The 21,083-nt window shown below is 38.1% G+C and overlaps 2 protein-coding genes across 14 annotated transcripts in view; one reads left to right on the top strand and one right to left on the bottom strand.

The window, feature by feature from the left end:
* The window catches only part of THUMPD2 (THUMP domain 2 tRNA and snRNA guanosine methyltransferase), a 39,353-nt gene extending 27,338 nt beyond the window's left edge, over positions 1–12,015 (bottom strand). For 2 of the 4 annotated variants that reach the window (XR_012059092.1, XM_006211488.4), the window contains exons 1-4: positions 11,879–12,015; positions 4,575–4,710; positions 2,779–3,179; positions 1,850–1,927 (exon numbers count right to left, since the gene is read on the bottom strand). Coding sequence is in view for 3 of the 4 variants with exons in the window: in XM_006211488.4 (XP_006211550.1) it covers positions 1,850–1,927; positions 2,779–3,179; positions 4,575–4,710; positions 11,879–12,004 (741 nt within the window). In the remaining variant the exon portion in view is untranslated. Of the gene's footprint in view, positions 1–1,849; positions 1,928–2,778; positions 3,180–4,574; positions 4,711–11,564; positions 11,585–11,878 lie in introns of those variants that run through there. The other 2 variants (XM_072937836.1, XM_072937837.1) reach the window with 2 other exon arrangements.
* Positions 1–21,083, top strand: part of LOC140685731 (uncharacterized) — a 340,524-nt gene that overhangs the window by 43,205 nt on the left and 276,236 nt on the right. The gene's annotated exons all lie outside the window — the stretch shown is intronic.

Raw genomic sequence — 21,083 nt, 5'->3', positions numbered from 1 at the left:
ATACATCACTGTTTAAATTTATGATGCACAGCATGATGGTCTGATTTACAAATATTATGAAATGATCACCACAATAGGTTCAACTAACATCCATCTTCTCAGATAGACACAATAAAAAGAAAAAAGGAAAAGAATTTTCCCTCGTGAGAAGGACTCTTAGGATTTACTCTCTTAACAACTTTCCTATATATCATACAGCATTGTTAGCTGCAGTCATCATGTTAGGTCACAATGAGGATTTAAATGTCTCAAGTTATAATTAGTAGCTCACATAAATTTTAAAAGAATCTTATTTCTGTAGCCTGATGAGGTTTATGGAATATTCTAACTCTGTTGTTTGACCTTGAGAACATTTGATCCCTCATACTTTCACCCCAAAGTTATTTTAATATAGTTTCATCAGAATTATTACAATATTGATAAATTTTTATTAAGAAAAGAGCAACCTGGAATGAACTCCATTTAGTCAGTTTAATCCCTTGATCACTGAAGCTAAACTTCCCAATTTTGTATATTATTCATTTTAGGAAATCTATTGATTGGGATTAATTCTCTTCTATTTAACATTTATATTAAAGATATGACATATTAATATTTTTATATATCAAATGTCAGGAATAGCTTTTCTGACTATAAAGTTTTTTCTATTAATTTTGCAGAATAAAATTTGTTAAGATTTGATTCTTCTGTCAGTTTCTGTCACACAGATTTTACTATGTGTGAATTGTTGCCAATTTTGTGTTAATTATTTCTACCAATAGCTATTATTAATTGTAATAAATGAGTGACAGGAGTTAAATTAGATATATTTATGAACTAAACCATGAGGAAACTATAATTCTGAGACAGTGAGATGGAGTCGGGGGAGAGGGAAAGGAGGAAACCAGGAAAGCAAGGAGAACTGGAAAGGGGGCAGTGAAGAAAGGCACTCTTACATCAAAACATTCTTGGGGTCAAAATATTTTCCATAGCAGAAATAAAGGCTATACACCAGGTGCTACTTTTTAAAAGCAAAAAATATCAGATAACAAAATTGAAAAACAACACAGAATCTTCTGATTTGGCCAGCCATTACTCCAAGCTTTATAACAATAAATTTATGAATGAATGAATCATAAAAATGACTAGACTAACTGTTGAATTTATGAGATGGTTTTCAAAAAATAGTGAAGACTTTTTTATTGCTAAAATTTGTTTCCCTGCGTGTTTACTCTGTTCCAATTAAACACTGTGTGACCTCATTAAATTAATTTTGCAAATACAGAAAGAGAAAAGAAAAATAACCCCACACCCTAAGCAAGCCACTATTAACACACTATTGAGCTTTGTGCTGGCTTTTTTGTTTTCCTTTTTTTTTTTTTTGCCATTAGCTAGAATTTCTTATTACAGAGACCTGTCATATGTTACTGTGATTAAACAAAACATCTCTGTAACCTTATAATAAATGTTTTTTAGTTCAACTGTGACTAAACAACTCTATTCCAAAAGTCCTATTTGGATGAGAGATTTTTCACAGTGAAAACTACTAGCAGAATTATCTGTAGTATTCTAATGCAGAAGAGAAAACAGACTGCTGCATCCTTGTACACATAATTTTTAAAACTCTAGAAGTACAGTAAGAGTAGATGACATGGCGATAATATTGTAACACCTTTGTACGGGAAGGACGGTTCCGGACTTAAAGTGGCGATCATTTTGTAATGTACGTAAATGTCGAATCACTATGTAGTTCACCTGAAACGTAGTATTTTACATCAACTATATTTCAATTAAAAAAAAAAAGGAATAGTTGGCATTGTCTTTAAAGAATTAGGTTATAAGCATATAAAATAAAATGAACATTCATTACCTCTAAATTGGGATTCCTCAAATCTGCTTTCCATCCAAACTGCTTCATAAGAGCAATTCCAAATACTCTTCCTACCTCCTGGAAAAGCAGCAGGTTATAGAAAAGTTAAGAATACAAAAAAACGAAAATTTTAAGTTTAAGTGTAAGCAAAAACTAATAGCCTGTAGCCTGTAGGAAAATCAAGTCAGACTATCTGATGGTAATTTAAGGTTATGATATTAAAATATTACACTAACGCATTAACGTCTGCTTGTGTATAATCTCTATTCTTGTCACTTTAGACACGTGAAATAACCAGACCATGGCCTGATCAACATGGTCATTCTGGATTTTAGGAAACAGATGCAAGCTGAAAAATGAACTATTTCAGCTACTGCAATCCTGTATGTTCCAAAATGACGAGATCAGTAGCATTAGGCCCAAACTTCAGGGTCTGTATGATTTTAAGGTTGCCCAAAGGACCCAGACCGAAGCCCTTATTGTCCTGTAAGGGTCTGTGTGCGGTGTTCGCTCTCCCTTCGAGTACATCTGTGTATCGGCAGTCTGGTCCGGGGACGGTCACACCTGCAGGACCTGGAGCAGAGCAGCCAGTCCACACACACACAACTGAACTGAAGAGAAAGCCAAAAAGCTTAGGACCACAATCCTAGGATTTCCAAATGTAAAGGATATCTATGAGTTGGAGGAAATGTTTAAGGAGAAAGTGAAAGGAGGTCTGTACCCAGAGTGGCATACTATTCCTCTTTAACGTTCGAGGTAAAGTTAAGAAGGAAAGTGCATTTTCAAAGAGACTTAATTATATGAGATTAGGCCCAGTTGTCTGTCTGGACCTGGTTATGTACTCTGTGAAAGGTGTTCATGTCATTTTAGATCTAGAGAGTAACGAATTCTTTCAGAAAACGGGAACCCACTTTGGGAGGTGCGCGTACCTGTGCAGTAAAGGTCTTCGCGATAGCGCCACTGCAGCGACAGGAGACTCTGAAAGTCAAGTCGCTGTGGGTACGAGAGCCCACTGCATCCTTCTGAAGATCTTCTTCTAGAAATTCTTGTCTCTTAGTGATGCGATGTCCTTGCTCCAGTGCTGCTGCTTCTATTTGTTTTTCCAGCTGGCATTCCTTATTCTCGCGTATCTCGTGCATTTGTTCTGTTTCCAACTTTTTAGCAACGATGACATCATTTTCTCCCATTTTTCTTTTTAGTGGGTTAGCATCTTTCTGAGAAAGTTTTTCCTTTTTTGCATCAAGTTCAAGATTTTTCCAAATTGAAATGGCTTTCAACCAGCTTTCAGGATCGTCATTTATAAGTCTTTGCATTTCATTAAATATTTTTCCTAAATAAATAAAATCTCAGTTTATCCTATGTTGAAGCTATTCATCACTCTGAAACCCCATTGCCTTTATTTCTTTAAAATAAGTTTTATTAAATTGCTACATAGAAGCTGGCCGGTTAGCTCAGTTGGTTGGTGCTGATAAATTGCTACATAGTGACATCCCTTTCATCGGAATTTATATAATTTAACATAAATACTGTACAGAGTAAACTTTGTTCTTATATTCCATACTTAGCATCAAAACTGTTTTAAAATTCTTCCAAAGATGGTATATACTTTACCAAGATCATTTGTCCTATGTTAACATATGTAACTCTTCAACATACTCATAGACCTAGAGTGTGTGTTGATCTCTGAAATAATGCTGATTTTTAAAAATTAAATTAAAAAAACAGAATAAATTGCAAAACACAGCGCTCAAAAACAGAGCAACTGAATCTTGGGACTATTTTAGACCATGTAATATCAGCACAGGTGATAAAATGAGTTTCCATAAAGTAACACTTCAGATATCCACAACCCATTCATAACTCAGGCTGCCAGCCATGCTTGGTAAGTGTACTCTTTTCTTGATGAACAAGGGTGGTCAAGATGACCCAAGAATAATTACTGTAGTTCTCTGAAGATGAAAGTGTGTGAAATATTGGGATGAAATTATATTGACCCCATGGTATAATACCTTAGTATTTGCTTTAAATACTTTCTTGATTTCTCGCCATTTGTATGCTCTTGACACGGTTTATTATAGGCTATGATTACATGATCTCTGGTGCACAAGCAGCAATCAAGATGAGATTTAAGACAATGCTTAATCCAGCTGTATCTAATCCTTCTTTTGTTGCTTTTATCAATATCTTTAAATTATTTTAGCAGCATATTTATAAAATTAGGGAGGGATCAGGAAACTCTTAAGCCCCTTTTAGCTCTAATGCCTTATAAATGAGTTTAAGTTTATTCAAAACATTTAGAGTCACCCCAACAGGAAATTTTACTATGCAGTATTCTATTCTTCCAGTTATATCACTCATCAGTTAAAATTTACAAGGTGACAGTTTTGACCAACTTATTAAATCAATGCATTTTGGGTTATTACATGCTCCTAAATCTAAATAAATGCACTGACCATACATATCTCTAGAGAAGGTGTCTGACCACGATTCTCAAGGATGAAATGTGATTTGGGACACTAAAGTCTCAGAAAACAGACAGGAGATTGCAAAGAGAAGAGATACAACTAGGTGATAATATGCAGGAAATACAGAAAAATACCTAATTAATGAACTCACAGGTATGAATGAATCTTAGAAATGTGAAATGGCTACATACTAATTATCAAGCAGGAAACTCTGGAGTACAATATATGGTATGGGTAAAAGTGATAGGTATACACCGTACCTTTACTTCCAGAAGAAACATTAAGTGGTAACTGCTTTTTAATCAGCAAAAATAATCTTTCTGCAGATTTTAATTTTTTCAGCATATTTAAGTCAGAACAAGTGGTGAAAAACACTTTCCCTGAAATATATTCAACCTAGAGATAGAAAAAATTAAATATTAATGTAATCCAGTGTCACAGTAAGAATCATTTCTTTCCCCCTTCTAAATGAATTAAAACTCAACATCTAGATTAACAATAATAAAAATGACTATTTCTGAAGTATCTTCTATTTGTCAGACATTGTACTAGGCACTCTGAACACAATCCCCACACCCCTATCCTTATAACAACCCTCTAAGGTAGTTTCTGTCATTCCCCATTTCACAGATTAGGAAACTGAGGCTTAGGTTCAATAATCTGCATGCAGTCATAAAGTCAGTGACCAAGATCATATCTATGTTCTCTTTTGGAAAGTGTGTGTGTGCACGTGTGTGTCTGCACACGTGCACACACACACTACTAGAAAAACAGAACATAAAATACTCAGTAATTACATTACCAAACCTCACACACTACTGAAAAGTTGGCAAAGGAAAGGTGTAATAGGTAGGACAAATTAGGTGCCTGGCCCAAGGTCAACATCATCAGCAGGTATTTATTAAACACCTGGTCTACAAGGAAGCACACAGTACAGTATATACCCTAAAGATGAATAATAATGCAATAGACACACATTGACATACAAATTAAAATGTAAAATGTATAAGACAATAACTTGCATTGAAGCCAAAAGAAAACTAACAAGTTAACATAAACATGCACTGATAAGTTGTAGGTACAAGAAGCAGCTCTAACAATGGAAATCATCATTAGTAAAAGTCTTGGGGAAGAATCCTGTAAGATTTGGGAAGAGGGATTCTAACAAAAGAACAAAGGAGGAGAGTGCAGAGGTGGGAGAGACAGCCTGGCTGAAGGAAACTGTAGGTCAGCATGGCAACATCTCTGTGTTATGCTGATTGATAGTGTCAGGTGGATGGATGGTGCGGTGCAGGCCAGCTTGATAAATGGTCATGAAATCTGGAGTAGGGGTAATGGTCAGCCATTACAGACTTTTGATGAAAACTCTGGCAGCACTAAATTAGCTGGCAGAAAAAAATTACTTTGGAAGAGGCACAAAGGGCTGAGTGTTGAATGTGATGCTGGAGGGAGAAGTAGATTACTAAGGAAGAAATGATGAGACACTTGGCTGTGGAGCCAGAAAATGGATAGAAGCAAGAAACATGCATCAAACAGAAAGAGGCTTTGGAAACAGGATGGAGATGGGGTAAAAGTCAGGGAAGAAAGGAAAATGAAAACAGCATTGGCTCAGAGAGAGCTGAATGAGGTATTGGAAATGGTGTGCAATACTAATGGAATCCTAAACCTTTTGGGTCAACCCAACCCCTCAAGCTCAGGATGGAGGTGGATGGTCCTCGCATTCTTCTTCTAGCAGTGGCCATGGGCTGACTAACATGGTTCTAAGTCATCTCCTAGGACAGAGGCAGCCTGGGAATCTGGGGTATCACATGTGTTTAGGCAGCTCCCATTTACTGGGAACTTGAACTCCAAGTGTTGTATTTTTGATCTGACCTGGTCTAATTAAGCTTTTGGGATGGTAATTTCTGAGGTTACCACTCTAGCTTGATGAAGAATCTCTGTGGAGGAAGCCCTAGGTTGATAACAATTAAAACCCCAAAACTTCCAGTTATAAGATTAACAGGTTCGGGGTTCTGACGTACAGCATGATAATTACAGCTAATAATACCGTGTTATACAGTTGAAAGTTGCTAAAAGAGATTTTAAATGTTCTCACCACAAAAAAGTAATAGTAATTAAATGATGGGATGGAGGTGTTAACAAATGCTATGGTGATCATCATTTTGCAATGTATAAATGTGTCAAATCATCTTAAACTTACATAATGTTATATGTCAATTATACGTCAATAGAGCTAGAAAAACAAATATAAATAAAACCCAAATAACTTAGGTACCAGCAGTGTAGCTGACCTAGAGACATGGAGGAAGTAGGGAACGAGAAGAATGTTTAGGAATCAATATTTAAGGGGATAATGAAGTAAGTAAAACAAGGACTTCTGGTTTCTACAATTTACTTCTTTCTCACTACAAAGGTGACATTTTCCCACTGAAGTCAAAATTAAATTACACACCTCAGAATGCTTAGAACTTGGAAACAAAGTTTTAAAAAGTAAATTTTTTAAAGTTTGGATTGTATATTACTTGACCTAAAAATATAGCTGCTATTAAGCCATCACAAAACAAGTTAACAGACATGAAATGCCTTGTCAGGAGACTGGGGGAACTGAAATAATTATTTTACTGAAAAATGTATGGTTTTAAGGTCCAAATCTTACAAACAAACTGATGCAAACATCTAGACTAGTGATTTTAAACTAAGTAGTCAGTGATCTAGACATTAAATTATTTATTTAATTGTACAAAGATCTTATGTTTTCTTACTTACTTGAATGTCAAGGGAAATGGTTTATAAAGAACTTCCTCTAAAATATCTTTTTTGGTTGGGAGTAGATGGAGACCAAAGGGGGAAAAAAAACCTGACTGAAAATCAAGTTAATTAAGAGGACCTAAAATGTGCTTTAATTTACTTCTGGTGTCCAATCATAAGACCAATATGCGTTCAGGCATTAAAATGCTAAATACATTCTCAAGACCAAAAGCAACATTATTCTTTTTATTTAAAAAATTAACATTAGGCTTATAGTCCTTTTGCAAGTAATCAGCACGTGATCAGAAGTACTTTATGGAACTGTAAAACAGCCATTGTGAGACTCAGTCATATCTATGAAAGCACTTTAACTGTTCACCCTTTGTGAAGATAAAAAGTATTATATCTTAAAGTAGTAGAAAGAATGAATTTTGGTATTTATGATTTCAAACACTGTCGAAGCTACTGTTACTCATTTTCTTCAGTTTATTGCTTGTAACTGATCATATTCAATTACAAAACTTAGGGAGAACGCTGGCATTTTAGAATATTTCACCTTAGGATTTGCTACTTGAAAATTTATTTATATATACAATCTGTTTTTTCCATTTGGAATTAAATCATAACAAAGTGTCTAAAACCAGCTGGTTTTATGTCTAACACTTCAAAAGATGAAATAACAGCCTTTATTAAAGTAAAAGCTCTGTTATCTGCTAGCATATCTCAACAGTTAGCATTTTTGCCTTTCTTTTAAAATTCAGGGATTCAAGTCTAACACAAAGATGAAAAGCTTAAGCCCAGGCAACAACGTAATGTACAGTAATAGAGATATGAAAGTTCTCCTAATTTTACAGATGCCGTTTCATTTCAGAATTAATTTTAAAGTGCTAAGTGAAGAGCTGAGGTGGTGTGTGAGCTTCTTGGGGTTCATTTTAGAAGAAGTAATTTAAAATATGTTTTACTTAATTTTAAAACCAGTATCCAATCCACAAGGAATGTAGACTCTTCAAAAACAAAAAAACAAACAAACAAACAAAAAAACCAAACCAAACAAACAAAAACCCCCAAACCCCAATAACACCCTTATGTAATCACCCTGTTAAATGAAGTAACTTGACTGTCTGCTTGTCTCTGCCCCACTACCCTCTATCATCATGACCTCACCAAAAAAGTAAAAACGGCTGGCTTACTCAGGACATGGGTTAATAGTCTTTGCTATGTGGGTTTGTTTCTAAAGGTCAGTTAATCAACTGACAGGGAGTCCCGAGCAGCTGGTATTAGGAACACCTCTACTATACCAAATTTCATCTTAAAAATTACTGTTCCTACTTTATTGTTATAGTAAATAACAGTATTTAATACATTAAACATTATTACAAAGCAAAGCTTAATTTTACCCAATATATTTCTTTACCGTGTTCTTTATATTATGTGCTATATACTACATACTATAGTAGATAGTCTACTTAATATGCTATAAATTAAACATTTTAAAATACCCAGGAACCTATAGAGAAGCTTGCCACACCACCAAGAGGGAAAGATAAAAAAAAAAAAAATCAAACCTGACTATGACCAAGAGGTAGGTACAACTTATAGGACTTCAATTTACAGGAAATATAGAGGATGGAAGAACATGTCAAATTACACCATGGAGATACAACTGGCAATGTCTAGACCAGGAGAAACTTTAGCAGTGCTGTCCAACAACATTGTGCCTAAGATGTTTATTATCTGGCCCTTTACAAAAAAAAAAAATTAGTCAACCCCTGCTTTAGACTATGGGACAAATAACCCAGCTTCTTTAACAAACTTCTTGAGGGGGGAAAATAAAAAGAGATAAAGTGGAAATCTACAGATTGAAAGAGACTTAAATTTTTTTAAATAAGAGACTTAATATCAGCCAATCACAATCCGTGGAACTTATTTGACTCCTGATTCAAATTCACAAAGTTAAAAACAAAAGTGACATTTATGAGACAAACTGAAATCTGAACACTGACTAGATATTTGATGGTAAGGAATTATTAATCTTTAGATGTGATAATGATATTGTGGTTTATATTTTTTAAAGAGAGCCATTATATGTATCATCTCTTTTACATTATACTACATATATCGTAAGAGTCCTTACATTATAGATATACAGGTATATAGAGATATAAAAGTAAATATTTACAAATGAAGTGATATCTGGGATTTGCTTCAAAAAATGGAGTGAGGGATGGGAAAGGTGATGAACAATTCGATCATTGTTGCAGCTGGTTGATGAATACATGAGATTCATCATGTCAGCTTTTGTGTATGTTTGAAATTCTCCATGATAAAAAGCTAGACAATATGAAGAATATTTTCATCATCATCAGCTGTGTATTGGAGGAAGCTCCTACATCAGAGTCCCCCACCTGGGAGAGGAAAGAGTTTGTGAGTTGAAATGCAAACAGCTGAACTTATCTGCAGCCCCTCTAAAAGAAAAGCTTTTGAAGGATGAAACTAGAGATACGCATTTTTAATAAGCTCCCGAGGGGATTCCTGTGTTTATTAAATTGGAAAACTACTGATTAGAACAGAGTGATTACTCTGCACAAGTAAACAATCACTCTGAATTAATCTGTTTTGTAAATTCAGATTTTACCATGTTAATTTTCCTGAAGTGAACTAAAGTTTCTAACAGACTCTCTTGTCATTGCTAGAATGATTTTAAGTATTTCTGTGCAACTCATTCTTGGGAACATTTATTGAGCACCTCCTATTTGCCAGACACTGTGCTGTATGTGCTATGAATCTTTACCTCAAGGATTCCATCCATCCTTTAAAGTAGCTATTAACATCTCTATTTTATATTCAAGGAAAGGGAGGCTCAGAATTTGAGTAAATTGTCCAAATTAAAAAATCTGTTAAAGGATGATCTAAGATTGCAATACATTTCATTTGACTCGAAAGCCTACATGCGTAAATAACCTACATCCAGGGTTCTGGGGGCAGTTCCCACAGTAATTTAGAATACTGGTAAAGCACATGGGCTTCCAAGCAAGAGAGAATCAGATATAAGTCCCAGCCCCACCACTTAGCATCAGTTTTCTCCTTATTTCTTTGTTAAATGTTGGTAAAAATGACCTATCACACAGGATTCTTTTGAGGATTAAATCATAACGTGTCTGACACATTTTAAGTGCTTAATAAATGTTTGATCCTATCATTATTATTTCAGGATTGTCTTAACTTTGAGAGTTTATACTAGTGAAACTGGGATGGAATATCAGAGGTTATTTGTCCAGATCCCATGGCCAGGCATAACTATCCTCCAAACATACACAGTCTTAACGTGGGAATCCCCAAATCTCTTGGCACTTAATTTCTCTCATTGCCAAGAAGTTTTCCCCTATGATTAATTGAGTTTTTTTTTATTGTGATTAAAATGCCCCCACCAACACCTCATTTTGTCTTTCAAGATTTCAAGCTTAAGAACAAGCAGAGATCATCCTTCTTTTTTCCAATAATGCAACATACTCAGATTTGGTCAAGCCTTCTATTTTTCATACCAAGAACTCTATATTAACATTTAAAAAAAATCTGTGCAGCACGATGTCACGGCCACATAGTGGTTAAGGAACTGGACCCAGGTGCCAACCTGCCTGGGTTGAACATGATAATACACTCATGCCTGATTTCACAGCCAGCTTGGGTTTGAATCCCAGCTCTGCCCTTTTCTGGTTCCATGACTTGAGTAATTTATTGGACTTACCTTTGCACCATTTTCTGTTTCTGTTAAATGTGGAGCCTACCTCATAACACAGGGTTGTTGTGAAAATTAAGTGTTCTGCACACATTAAACGCTTAATCCATGTCAGCAGTTATTAGTATATTGTTGCTTTTTTAGATTAGTTACATTCAACATTCTATTAAATTCTGTGACCAAAACCACAAATGGCAGGTAATCTAGTAAGTTTGATACCATTCTTCATGACCCCCTCTACGCTCCTCTCTCCACACCCTCTTCACAGGAACTCCTTTCCTGGGCTTTCAACACTGCAGGAGCTGTGGGAGTGGAGTGGTCAATTTCTTTCAATAAGCTTTCATTTTTCCAAAAACACATCATTCACACTGTCATATAAACCCCATCTAGATATTGGAGACTTTTTCTAGGGCATCTTTTCCCTCTGCTTTCAAGAAACCAGCTCAGCATGTCCTAAAACCTAAACTGATGGTTAAAACCTTCATTTCATTGAAATTAACCAGCAACTGTTAACTTTCTCCATAAGCTGGACTCTAAGGCCTCCAAGAGCATATTATTTTTCTAGCTACCATCTACTACGTGTGTGAGGTGCACTTTACATACCCTGTACCATTTAATCCTCCCAACAACCCTATGAGATAAATACAATCACTGGCAGGAAACTGACAAAAGTAGCTGAACACGAAGATCGTATTTGCATTTAAAGGCTGGAGAAAGGATGCTAACTCCGACAGGTCTAATTCTAATTATAGGCACTATCAAATACCTTCCTTTAAAGAGTCTAGGAAGTAACTCGCGTGAACCCCACTTAAAAAAGAAAAAAAAACACTTGGGCCGTGACAGACAGGCGGTAACAGGTGTAGGGAAAAACGACTGGCGGTTCTTTCCGGCAGTAATTGAAGGTCCTGCCAGCAGGACTCCGAGGGCCGCGGCGTCGCCTCGGTGGCTTCGGGGTCGAGGGTGCGGGGCTCGCGTCGCCTTCCCGAGTCTGAGACGCACCCGGGCGGGGAGGGAGCACCGGCAGGGGCGGGAGCAGGGCCGCCCTCCTCCCCGCCCGGGATCGCAGCGAGGACGACTCACCTGCGTGGCCGCCAGCCGCGCCCGCACCTCCCGCGTCAGGAAGGGCTCCAGGCCGCGGCCCGCGGTGCAGAAGAAGCGGGCGCCCGCTGGAGGATCGGAGCGGGGTCCTCGGGGCACCGCCGCCATGGCGGCCCGGGGTCACGTGGCCGCGGGCGGGCGCGCGCGCCGCTCGTTCCCGCGATCCCGGAGGCGGCCCGCAGGGGCCGGAGGGCCGGGTGTCGCCGTAGGCTGCCGGGGCATGAAGGTCCCGGGAGGGAGGGTCGGCCCCAGTGGCTGTGGGTCTTCTTGGTTAACTGCTTGAGACCTCCTTGATTAGGCATCTAGAATTATTTAGAATCACGGGTGGAAGGGATACAGTTAGGATGTATGATTGGGATATATAAAAAGGATGTAATTGGCATATGTAAAAGGGATAAATAGAGGGTGGCAGAGTTCACCTAGAAAGAATAAAGCCGGCCACCGATCTGTTAGATCCTTAGCAGATGATATCATGACACACCTTTGCCTCTGATACTCATAGCCTCAAGGTGCTCAAGAAATGAATAATGACAATAGGGAAGCAACACATAATATGAAAGACCGTAGAGACTAACTAATGCGTTGCTTAAAATACCAACTGGATTTCACCACAATTCTCTTCCCATAGTGAGATAGTGGATGGGATTACTGATTTCTGCTCACAGTAAGATGTATGAATGAATGAGAGAAATCCTATGTCAACTGATTGTTGGCGAATAAAACAGATGAATAACTTGTCAAAAATATTTTCAAATCAAACATATTTTTAAGGTGGGAAAATAAAGACTTAGAAGACTTAAAAAATGATTTCTCGGGGAGGGTATAGCTCAAGTGGTAGAGCACATGCTTAGCATGCATGAGGTCCTGGGTTCAATCCCCAGTATCTCCTCTAAGAATAAACCTAATTACTGCCCCCCACCCCAAAGATTTCTCTATAACGTCTGTAAATGCTACACTTTAAATGACTATAAGGAAAGCAAGGTACCTCAGTAACAGGTCCTTCTCTCGTACCTTGGAGAAGACTCATGTCATCATAAAGTCAGTCGAAACTTGGATAAGAAGGCCTCAGCAATGTGTGCTATTATTTCTAATTTTGACTGTAACTCTAAAGAGCAGTAAAAATCAAGCATTAGCATAGCTTTAAAACAAATTAAATCTCTGATACAACTTTTAAAAATAAAACTATGAAAGATTTTTTAAAAAGGAGATATAATATCATCTAATCCATCTGCCTTGTTCAGATAGAGGAAATTGTTGCCTCCAGAGGCCAAGGGCCGGTGAGTTTGTGGCACAGCTGAGGCTGGGACCTAGACATCTTGATATCTAGTATAATGAGCTTTCTTCCTTTCCTCCCAACTCCCCCTGGCCTCTCCCCACTGCTCTCCTCGCACAGGAAGCCTTGCTCTGACTTCGCCAAGACTTGGGCAAAAATTGGGAATTCCCAGGCCCAAGAGCAGAAGTTCCCACTCTCCAACAAAGTGTCTTTATGTTCATGAAACACATCACATTTCTTTTTTTTAAATAGGTTCCTTTTTTTTTTTAATGGAGTTACTGGGGATTGAACCCAGGGTCTCACACATGCTAGTATGTGCTGTACCACTGAGCTATATCCACCCTCCAGAATTCTTTTGTTTCTCTTTGATTTTCATCTGAATATTTTCTTCTAGCCTGTATCTTTTGTAATCACTTCCTGTCTTTCTGTCTGCTTTGAAGTATAACTTTCAAGTTCCTAATATTAATTATTGCAATTTCACATCTAGAATCACCATTTGGTTCTCTTTTTGGCTTTTACCTCTGCTGAAATTTTCCAAACTTGCTTTTTTTTTGTAATTAGGTCAATTAATTAATTAGTTATATATGTGTGTGTGTGTGTATGTGTATATATATATATATACATATATATATATATACACACACATATTTAAATGGAGGTACTAGGGATTGAACCCAGGACCTCGGGCATGCTAAGCATGCCCTTACCTCTGAGCTCTACTCTCCCTGAAACAGGTCACGTTTCTTGCACTAAGTTAACTGTCAAGGCAGTGCATATGCCATCCAGTTTGGGGCACTTGATTTGATTGACTCTCTTAAGAGTATTTGAAGGGCTTTTTTCCCCTTAACTCTGAATTTTAAAATGACAATGAATATATTACTTGGGAGGAATAGAATTCATATTATAAAATGAACATCATTAAATTAGCTCTGTAGTTCTATGAATCAGATTTATAGAAACTATTAAATTTATATCTCTCTGGTGAGTGCCTCTCATGTCCTTCACAAGGGGATACCAAGGTGAATAACAGGATAGCCACCCCCAGCCCCCAGCTCATGATCACTAGGACAGTATTAAGAGAATTCTTTTTTGTCATTGTTGTTAATGGAGGTACTGGGGATTGAACCCAGGATCTCACACTAGGCACATACTCTATCGTTGAGCTATACCATCCACCCGCTGAAAATTCTTATGGAATCAGGAAACATAAACTTTTCAAAGCTTCAGTCCTAAAACATCTCAGACCCTTCCATTTTGGTGAAGTCATTTTTTTCCCCTCCAGACTTATGTTCTTGTTTCCTTAGCAGTTGCCATAGCTCATTCCACCTTCTCTGTACTTTGGGGTTCCTGACTCTCAAGTCTGTCTGGGGAGACCCATCAAACCTCCATAGTACCTCCTATGTTCTATACCCAAGATGGTAAGCACTCAGACATCAGGGATCCCATTCAGTTCAACACGTACGGGACACCCACTCTCTGCCAGATGCCACACTAAATCGTGATTTGAAGGTGAGTCAGCAAGGGTCTGGACTTCAAGGAGTTTATTGGATAGTGAGATTGACTTTGTGTGCTTCGTGGAGAAAATCACAACCAAAGCGAGCCATGAAGGATGTGTGAGAGTTAAATGACTCATTAAGGGTTGGGGATGGGGATGGGGTTGAAGGGGTTGTAGTAACAATGTAGTGTTTTATGTAGAAGAAGTAGCAGATGCCAAGTGTGTGTGTGTGTGGGGGAAGGCCACAACAGCAGTTAGGTATTATTAGAACATAAATTAAACCAATTGAAGTCGATAGAGTTAAAGGTAAAGAGGTGAGCAGGGGCCAGGTTCCTGCCCTGCTGCCCGAGGCAGATGAAGGGAGAACTTCTGCAGCCGAGAGGTGGCCGGCAACGTGCTCTCCCCGACAGAACCACGGCTGAGCTGAGGCTGCAGCCCTGCAGAGCCAGTCTTCCTCTTACATCCCCTTCTTCTGTTGTCTTTTCCCTTCCAGGAGCTTTTGGTCAGCAGGGTCAGGAGCTACTCTTGTTCCAGTTGGGGAGGTCAAGTGCATCTGCTCACCTTGGCACCGTGCTTGGGACCTTCCAACAATGCCTCCCACACAATGCTGGGCATGAGATAGGTGGAGAGTTGCCACTTTAAGGAGAAAATGACTGGTTTTCTGTGAGGAGAGTTGCCTGGATTTCTCTCTCCCCATTACTCAGATACCTTTTCCTCCATCACTTCTGCTTCTCATTAAAAAAACTGACTCTACTGAAAAAGAACCACTGACCCCTATAGACGGTTAGCATATCCATCTGAATTTTGCTGTTGGAACATTGCATATTCAGCATGTAGGAAGTTGGAAGTTGGCAGAAGCGATTTTAGAACAGATACACTTTTAATTGGGGTGTTTTAGGAAATTAGGGCAAGATGATTTGCTTTAAGATCTCTCCCTGCTTTGGTGCAATTGGCAATTCTTTTAGTTCTTAAAAGTGTTTGATGTGTGTACTTACATTAGAATGCGGTGCTTTAGACTGTGAGCTCCTGGGGATGGGATGACCTCCCTCACCCGGGCGTCTGCGAGAGCGCGCTGCTGCTGCGTGGTGGGCTCTCAGTCAGTGTGTGCTCACCTGGAGGGAATCGTGACTAAGTGGAAGGAGGGAGGAGTGGCTATAACCACCATATCAGCAGGGGCCTTCGGAGTGAGCTGTGGGGATAAGGGTAGAGGGCTGAGGCCAATGGAGGAAATTCAGGGCACAGGAGGACCCCAAAGATACACTTCTTCACAACTTGGCCTGCTGCTTCCTTCCTCGTCATCCTCTCTACCTTCCCATACACTTTAAAAATAATGTTTCTTAAACATGAATATTCCTCAGAATGACTTGGGGAGTCTTTCCAATTTGTCAGGCTTGCCAACCCCTTCTCCCCTGTATTCTGGTACAGTTGAGTGGGGTTGGCGGCCAGCCAGGGCCCTTCTCCAGGAAGGAAGCATTGCTATTAGCCAACCAATTCATCTGCCGACTTCTCCAAAATGCCCGCTCTTTCCCCCATCCCAGGCCTTTGCTTATACTGTTCTCTTTGTCTGGAACCCTCTTCTGTTTCATTTCCTTTCTTTAAGGCTAAGCTAAATACCGTGTTTCCTGTGATGCTCTTTCCCTGCCTTTACTACATAATATGTTATACCTATATCATTTATTTATACATTCATAAATATTGAGTCCATGGCAATGTGTCAATTGATATGACAATGTCCCAGCCTTTCAGAAACTTTCAGTTTATTATTTTTTAAATTAACTAATTAATTAATTTATTTTTAATGGAGGTACTGGGGATTGTTTGAACCTAGGACCTCCTGCATGCTAAGCAGGCACTCCATCACTGAGCTATACCCCTACTCCTGAGAAACTTTCAGTGTAATGGAAGGTGATGTGATGGCGTTGGATTGCTGAGAGAGACATATAAAGGATGATAATATAGTGTGATGTGTGGGAAGGAAAGGAAAGCCACTGGTCTTGGCATATAGTAGGCACTTAGTAAATGAGGTTGAGCAAATGAACTAATTTTGAAGTTGAGTGAGCAATTGTTGTGTTTTTGGCTTCTCATCTCCCTTTCAGCATCTTTGCCAAGTTGGGAACTTCTTTGTCTTTGAAAGCCCACCTCTCCACAGTAGATAAGTAGTTTGTAAGCACCGTGGAAGTATGATGAACTTCTGCTCACAGAATCCAGCATAGTAACTTACAGAAAGCAGGATTTTATCAGTTTTTTAAATTCAGTGAAATTGTGACATTGTGGTAAACCCTCACATACAGAGGCAGAAGCCTGTCAGACACACATTCCAACCAAGTCAGTGCAGGTTGTGAAAGAGGAGCCAACATATTTGTATGTGATTATAAAAGCAATTTGGGAAAAAGCTATTGGTCACATACTGATCGTTTAAACCACTTACATGCACACAGTAATCATCTTGAATGACGCTTCTTTGCATGTACAAGTCAAAAAAGAAAATTTAGCAGAAAAGTATTGCATTGCGTATGTAAATACTGCCTGTAAAACATAATTTATTCATTACTTTTTATAGCACTGTAGTTCTAATGTAGCATCAAAATTCAACACCGTGCGTTGATCTAGAGAGACAGTTCTTTTATAGGTAATATCTTCCTTTTGTTATGCAGAGCATGAAATTATTATTTTGATGTACAAATAAAACCTAGTATATTCAGTGCTTTTTTAGAAAAGCATGCCGTGTGTTTAATGCATATTTCAAAACACTAGGGTAGTTGATGTGATTTCATTTGTTTAAATGTATTTTGAGCCCATAAAACCACATTTATATGATAGACCCTTATAATATCCCAGTTAGAAGAGAGTATAGGAATTATTTCTTTGACATATTTGCTGACTGAATGAACGGCTGAATCTACAGCTTTCTTCAGTTCACTTGAATGAACTATATTGCCTAAATAAAATAAAGCCATTTCCTTCTGGCAGGTACGTGTGCCTCACGCAGGCTGCTGTTGTAACGTTCCTTTTCTTGTGTTGTGCTGCTGTGTGTATTTACTATGAATTACTCTCCTTTAGGGGTTTTTTCTATTTCTTAGTCCAAAGAAAGCCCCCAAATGTCCAAGACTAGCTGGGATCCCCATGTTTTTATATTTCCCCCTTTCATTTTCCTGTTAAGTCGTACTGCTTTCTAGAAGTTGACCATTTATTTTGCCTGTTTCATCAGTGGTAATTGAAAAAAGAAATCCCCTTAAAATTCAAGCAGGTATGATCTGCAAATAAACAAAAACAACCAAGGGACAGATTTTATTTCCTCAAAGATACAGATAGAGCACCGTGTTTTAATGTGAATGGTATTTGGCAGAGTAGAATCTGGAGGTTTTATTAGAATGTTGGCTTAATTCAGTCAGCTTCTCTCCCCTTGTTGGCCTGAAGAGTTGAAAATGGACTGTGGAACAAGCAACTTACTTTATTATGTATTCATAGATTTCTGTTTTTCTTTTTGTTGAAAAGTGATGATTCTTTAATTAAATTAATCAGAATTGTTCAAATTTGTTATCTGGACATTGTACGTAGCTTGTCCTGGATCTTGTGTCAGCTGTCTACACTGCGAGTAGATTAGAGCACAGATTTTCTAGACTTCTTTGACTTTTGGAGTACACAACACTCATTAAACTGGAAGCATTCTTTCTGACTTGGGCGGTGAACTTCGATCCTTTAAAGAACAAGTTCCTAAAGTTGTGAAAGACTGTGTGTGTTGTGGGAGGGGGGAAATGCTGTTACAAACCCTGAGTCTTTTTGTGGGCTGTGTACAGCAGTCATAGTTTTGGAGAGTTGGATTTCCTTGAAGGCAGCTTTGATACTGAGCACTCAGTGAAGGGAGCTGGAAGATGTAGAGAGCTACAACAAATATTGGGAACCATTGTTAATCCAAACAATTCCAGGTAAATTTGACACCCATGTGTTTTAAATGTATGGCCCAGGAATGGTAAGTAATGGCATTTGCTATTACAAAATGGGTATGCATAGAATTAAAAGCATTCATATGTATAACTCGAAAACAATGCTAGGTGCTAATTTGATTTGGAAATTCCTTGCTTTTCTTTAAATTATAGTTAGCTCTCTACCCAGATGCTGTCAAAGAGATATTCAAAAACTTGAGGAAAAAACTCTCAATAATAAGATAAATCTGATGGAGGCATATGCAAGGGAAAAATGAGGAAAGACTGGCTAGGCACAATTTTAATCCAAATTTAGCTGTTACAAGGTAAATACTAAAAGTGGACCCCAAACTGACTCCAAACTGTATATTTATTAACAATTTTTTAATAGTATTTTCTGTCATTTATTAGAATAATTTTATTTTTGATATGGATGTAAAAGTAGAGAAGTTTAGAGGAAAAACTGAGGAAAAACTTCCTTACGTGGAAGGGTAGAAGGAGATGAAATTTGAATGAAGGAAAGTTAAGAAATGAAATGAAGGAAGGTTAAGAAAAGCCTTAAACGTCTTCACATATATGAATGGGATCATTAGTGGGATACTGGTCTGTTTATAAAGAAGGCTGAAAAACTCAGGTGCTCAACCCTTTGAAGCACTTTGAGACTTCAAGTCCCCTGGTCTGATGTTCCGGGTTTCCAGTCTCCTGATCCCTTTCCCATTAAGGTGTCTTCTGGGTGGCCCAGCGTGTAGCTTTTGCTGTTTACCATTTGTTAATCACATTCTAAGCAAGACAGGTGTCCCAAGATCAAGTCATAAAGAATGAAACTGAAGAGTAGAGACAGATGGTTACTGAAAAGGATAGTTGGGTGATTATTCACTTCCAAAGATTTTGGTAAGTGGTGAAAAACCCTTTGTTCTCCCATAGCCCTTTGCTCTTATTCCTCTGCTAGGATTTACCATATTGGTTTTTGTTTTGTTTTCGTTTTTTAAGTTGTGATAAAAGTCACATAAAATAAAATTTACCATCTTAACCATCTCTAAGTGTATAGTTTGGTAGTAACGATATTCATGTTGTTGTGGAACAGATCTCCAGAAGTTTTTCATCTTGTAAAACTGAACCACTCCCTCTTTCCTCCTCTCCCCAAAACCTATCATAATGAATTTTGGTGGACTTTTTTTCTTACATGTTTATCTATCTCCCTCATTAGTCTCTAAATTAAGAACTTACTCATCTTCTGTCCCTGGTGCCTAACACTTAGAGGATGCTTAATAAATTCTGAACGAATGTGAGAATGAACAACAGAATGAGTCTTTTCAAGCAGTGTTGTAGTAATAATAAGTTAGGGGATGTGGTTAATGCTATTTGCTTTCCTAACCCATAATCCTTTACTTCTTCCCTTTTAAACAAAAGACAAATTTCACTCAGGGGGACGATGTGGCTGATCGTAGCAATGACTCTTGAGTGGTCCAGTCTGTGGTCCTCATCCCTGCCTGCACTTGACCATCACCTGCGTGGCTTTTAAAAAATACAGACTCCTGCTCCTCCTCCATGATTCTGATTTAATGGGTCTGAAGTGGGACCTAGGAATTAGCAATTTAAAAATCCCTCACTAGGGTAGAGAACCATTGTCAGGCAATCCTGTTCTTTGCCAGAACTTTGCTTTTCCTGGCTTTTCCTGGCAATCTCTGGGTTGGCCATGTGACCTAGTTCTTTCTGGCCAATGAATCTCTGCTGTGTGTTCTGGAACCTCTTTTTGCTTTCCTGGTAAAAGGGACAGATACCAGTGAACTCAGTGGTGTAGTATCTTCCTCTTTTTTTCTGTCTTGGGTGCAGGTGTGATGCCTTATGCTATGGTAGCCATCTTGCAACCATGAGGCAACAAGCATTAAGATAAAAAACCCCAACATGTTGAGAATGGGGAAGCAGTAATTTGGAGAAAACCTGAATCTTTAATAACATTGTTGCACTCTGGGACAGCCTACTTTTTCTTGTTTAGTAAACAATAAATGACATTGTGGTTTAATCCCCCTAACAGTGGCTCTTCTGTCATTATCTGCTTATAAAAGCATTCTGAGCTGAAACAAAGGGTATCCTAGACTATGCTCAAACTGGATGCAGATAAATCCCCAGGGTGAAATGTTTTTCGGAAAACCTGGCTAAAACTCTAAAAACTATTTGCCTAAATGTATAACTGGTGTTACAAAAGCTCATGATATTTCGCATAAAACACTCCCTGATGTGACTATCAAAAACAGACCAAGGTTGGATAAACTATCGTTCTTGCTCAGTTTTGCATTTATGTTTTCATATTTCCATTTATTAATGTAAGCATGGCAGAATGACATATCTAATAGAAGTAACATTTATTCATTGAACAGATATGTATTGAGCAGCACCTCTTTGCCAGGCATGATTTTAGCTAAGTATATGGGAAGCATTAGTGAGCAAAATAAATATCTCTGTCTTTAAAAATACCACTGTGGCACTTATATCCCA

Source organism: Vicugna pacos, chromosome 15, assembly GCF_048564905.1.
Source record: "Vicugna pacos chromosome 15, VicPac4, whole genome shotgun sequence".
NCBI lineage: Eukaryota > Metazoa > Chordata > Mammalia > Artiodactyla > Camelidae > Vicugna > Vicugna pacos.
Note: the sequence above shows the minus strand (reverse complement) of the source record. Positions and strands in the feature narration are given on the sequence as shown.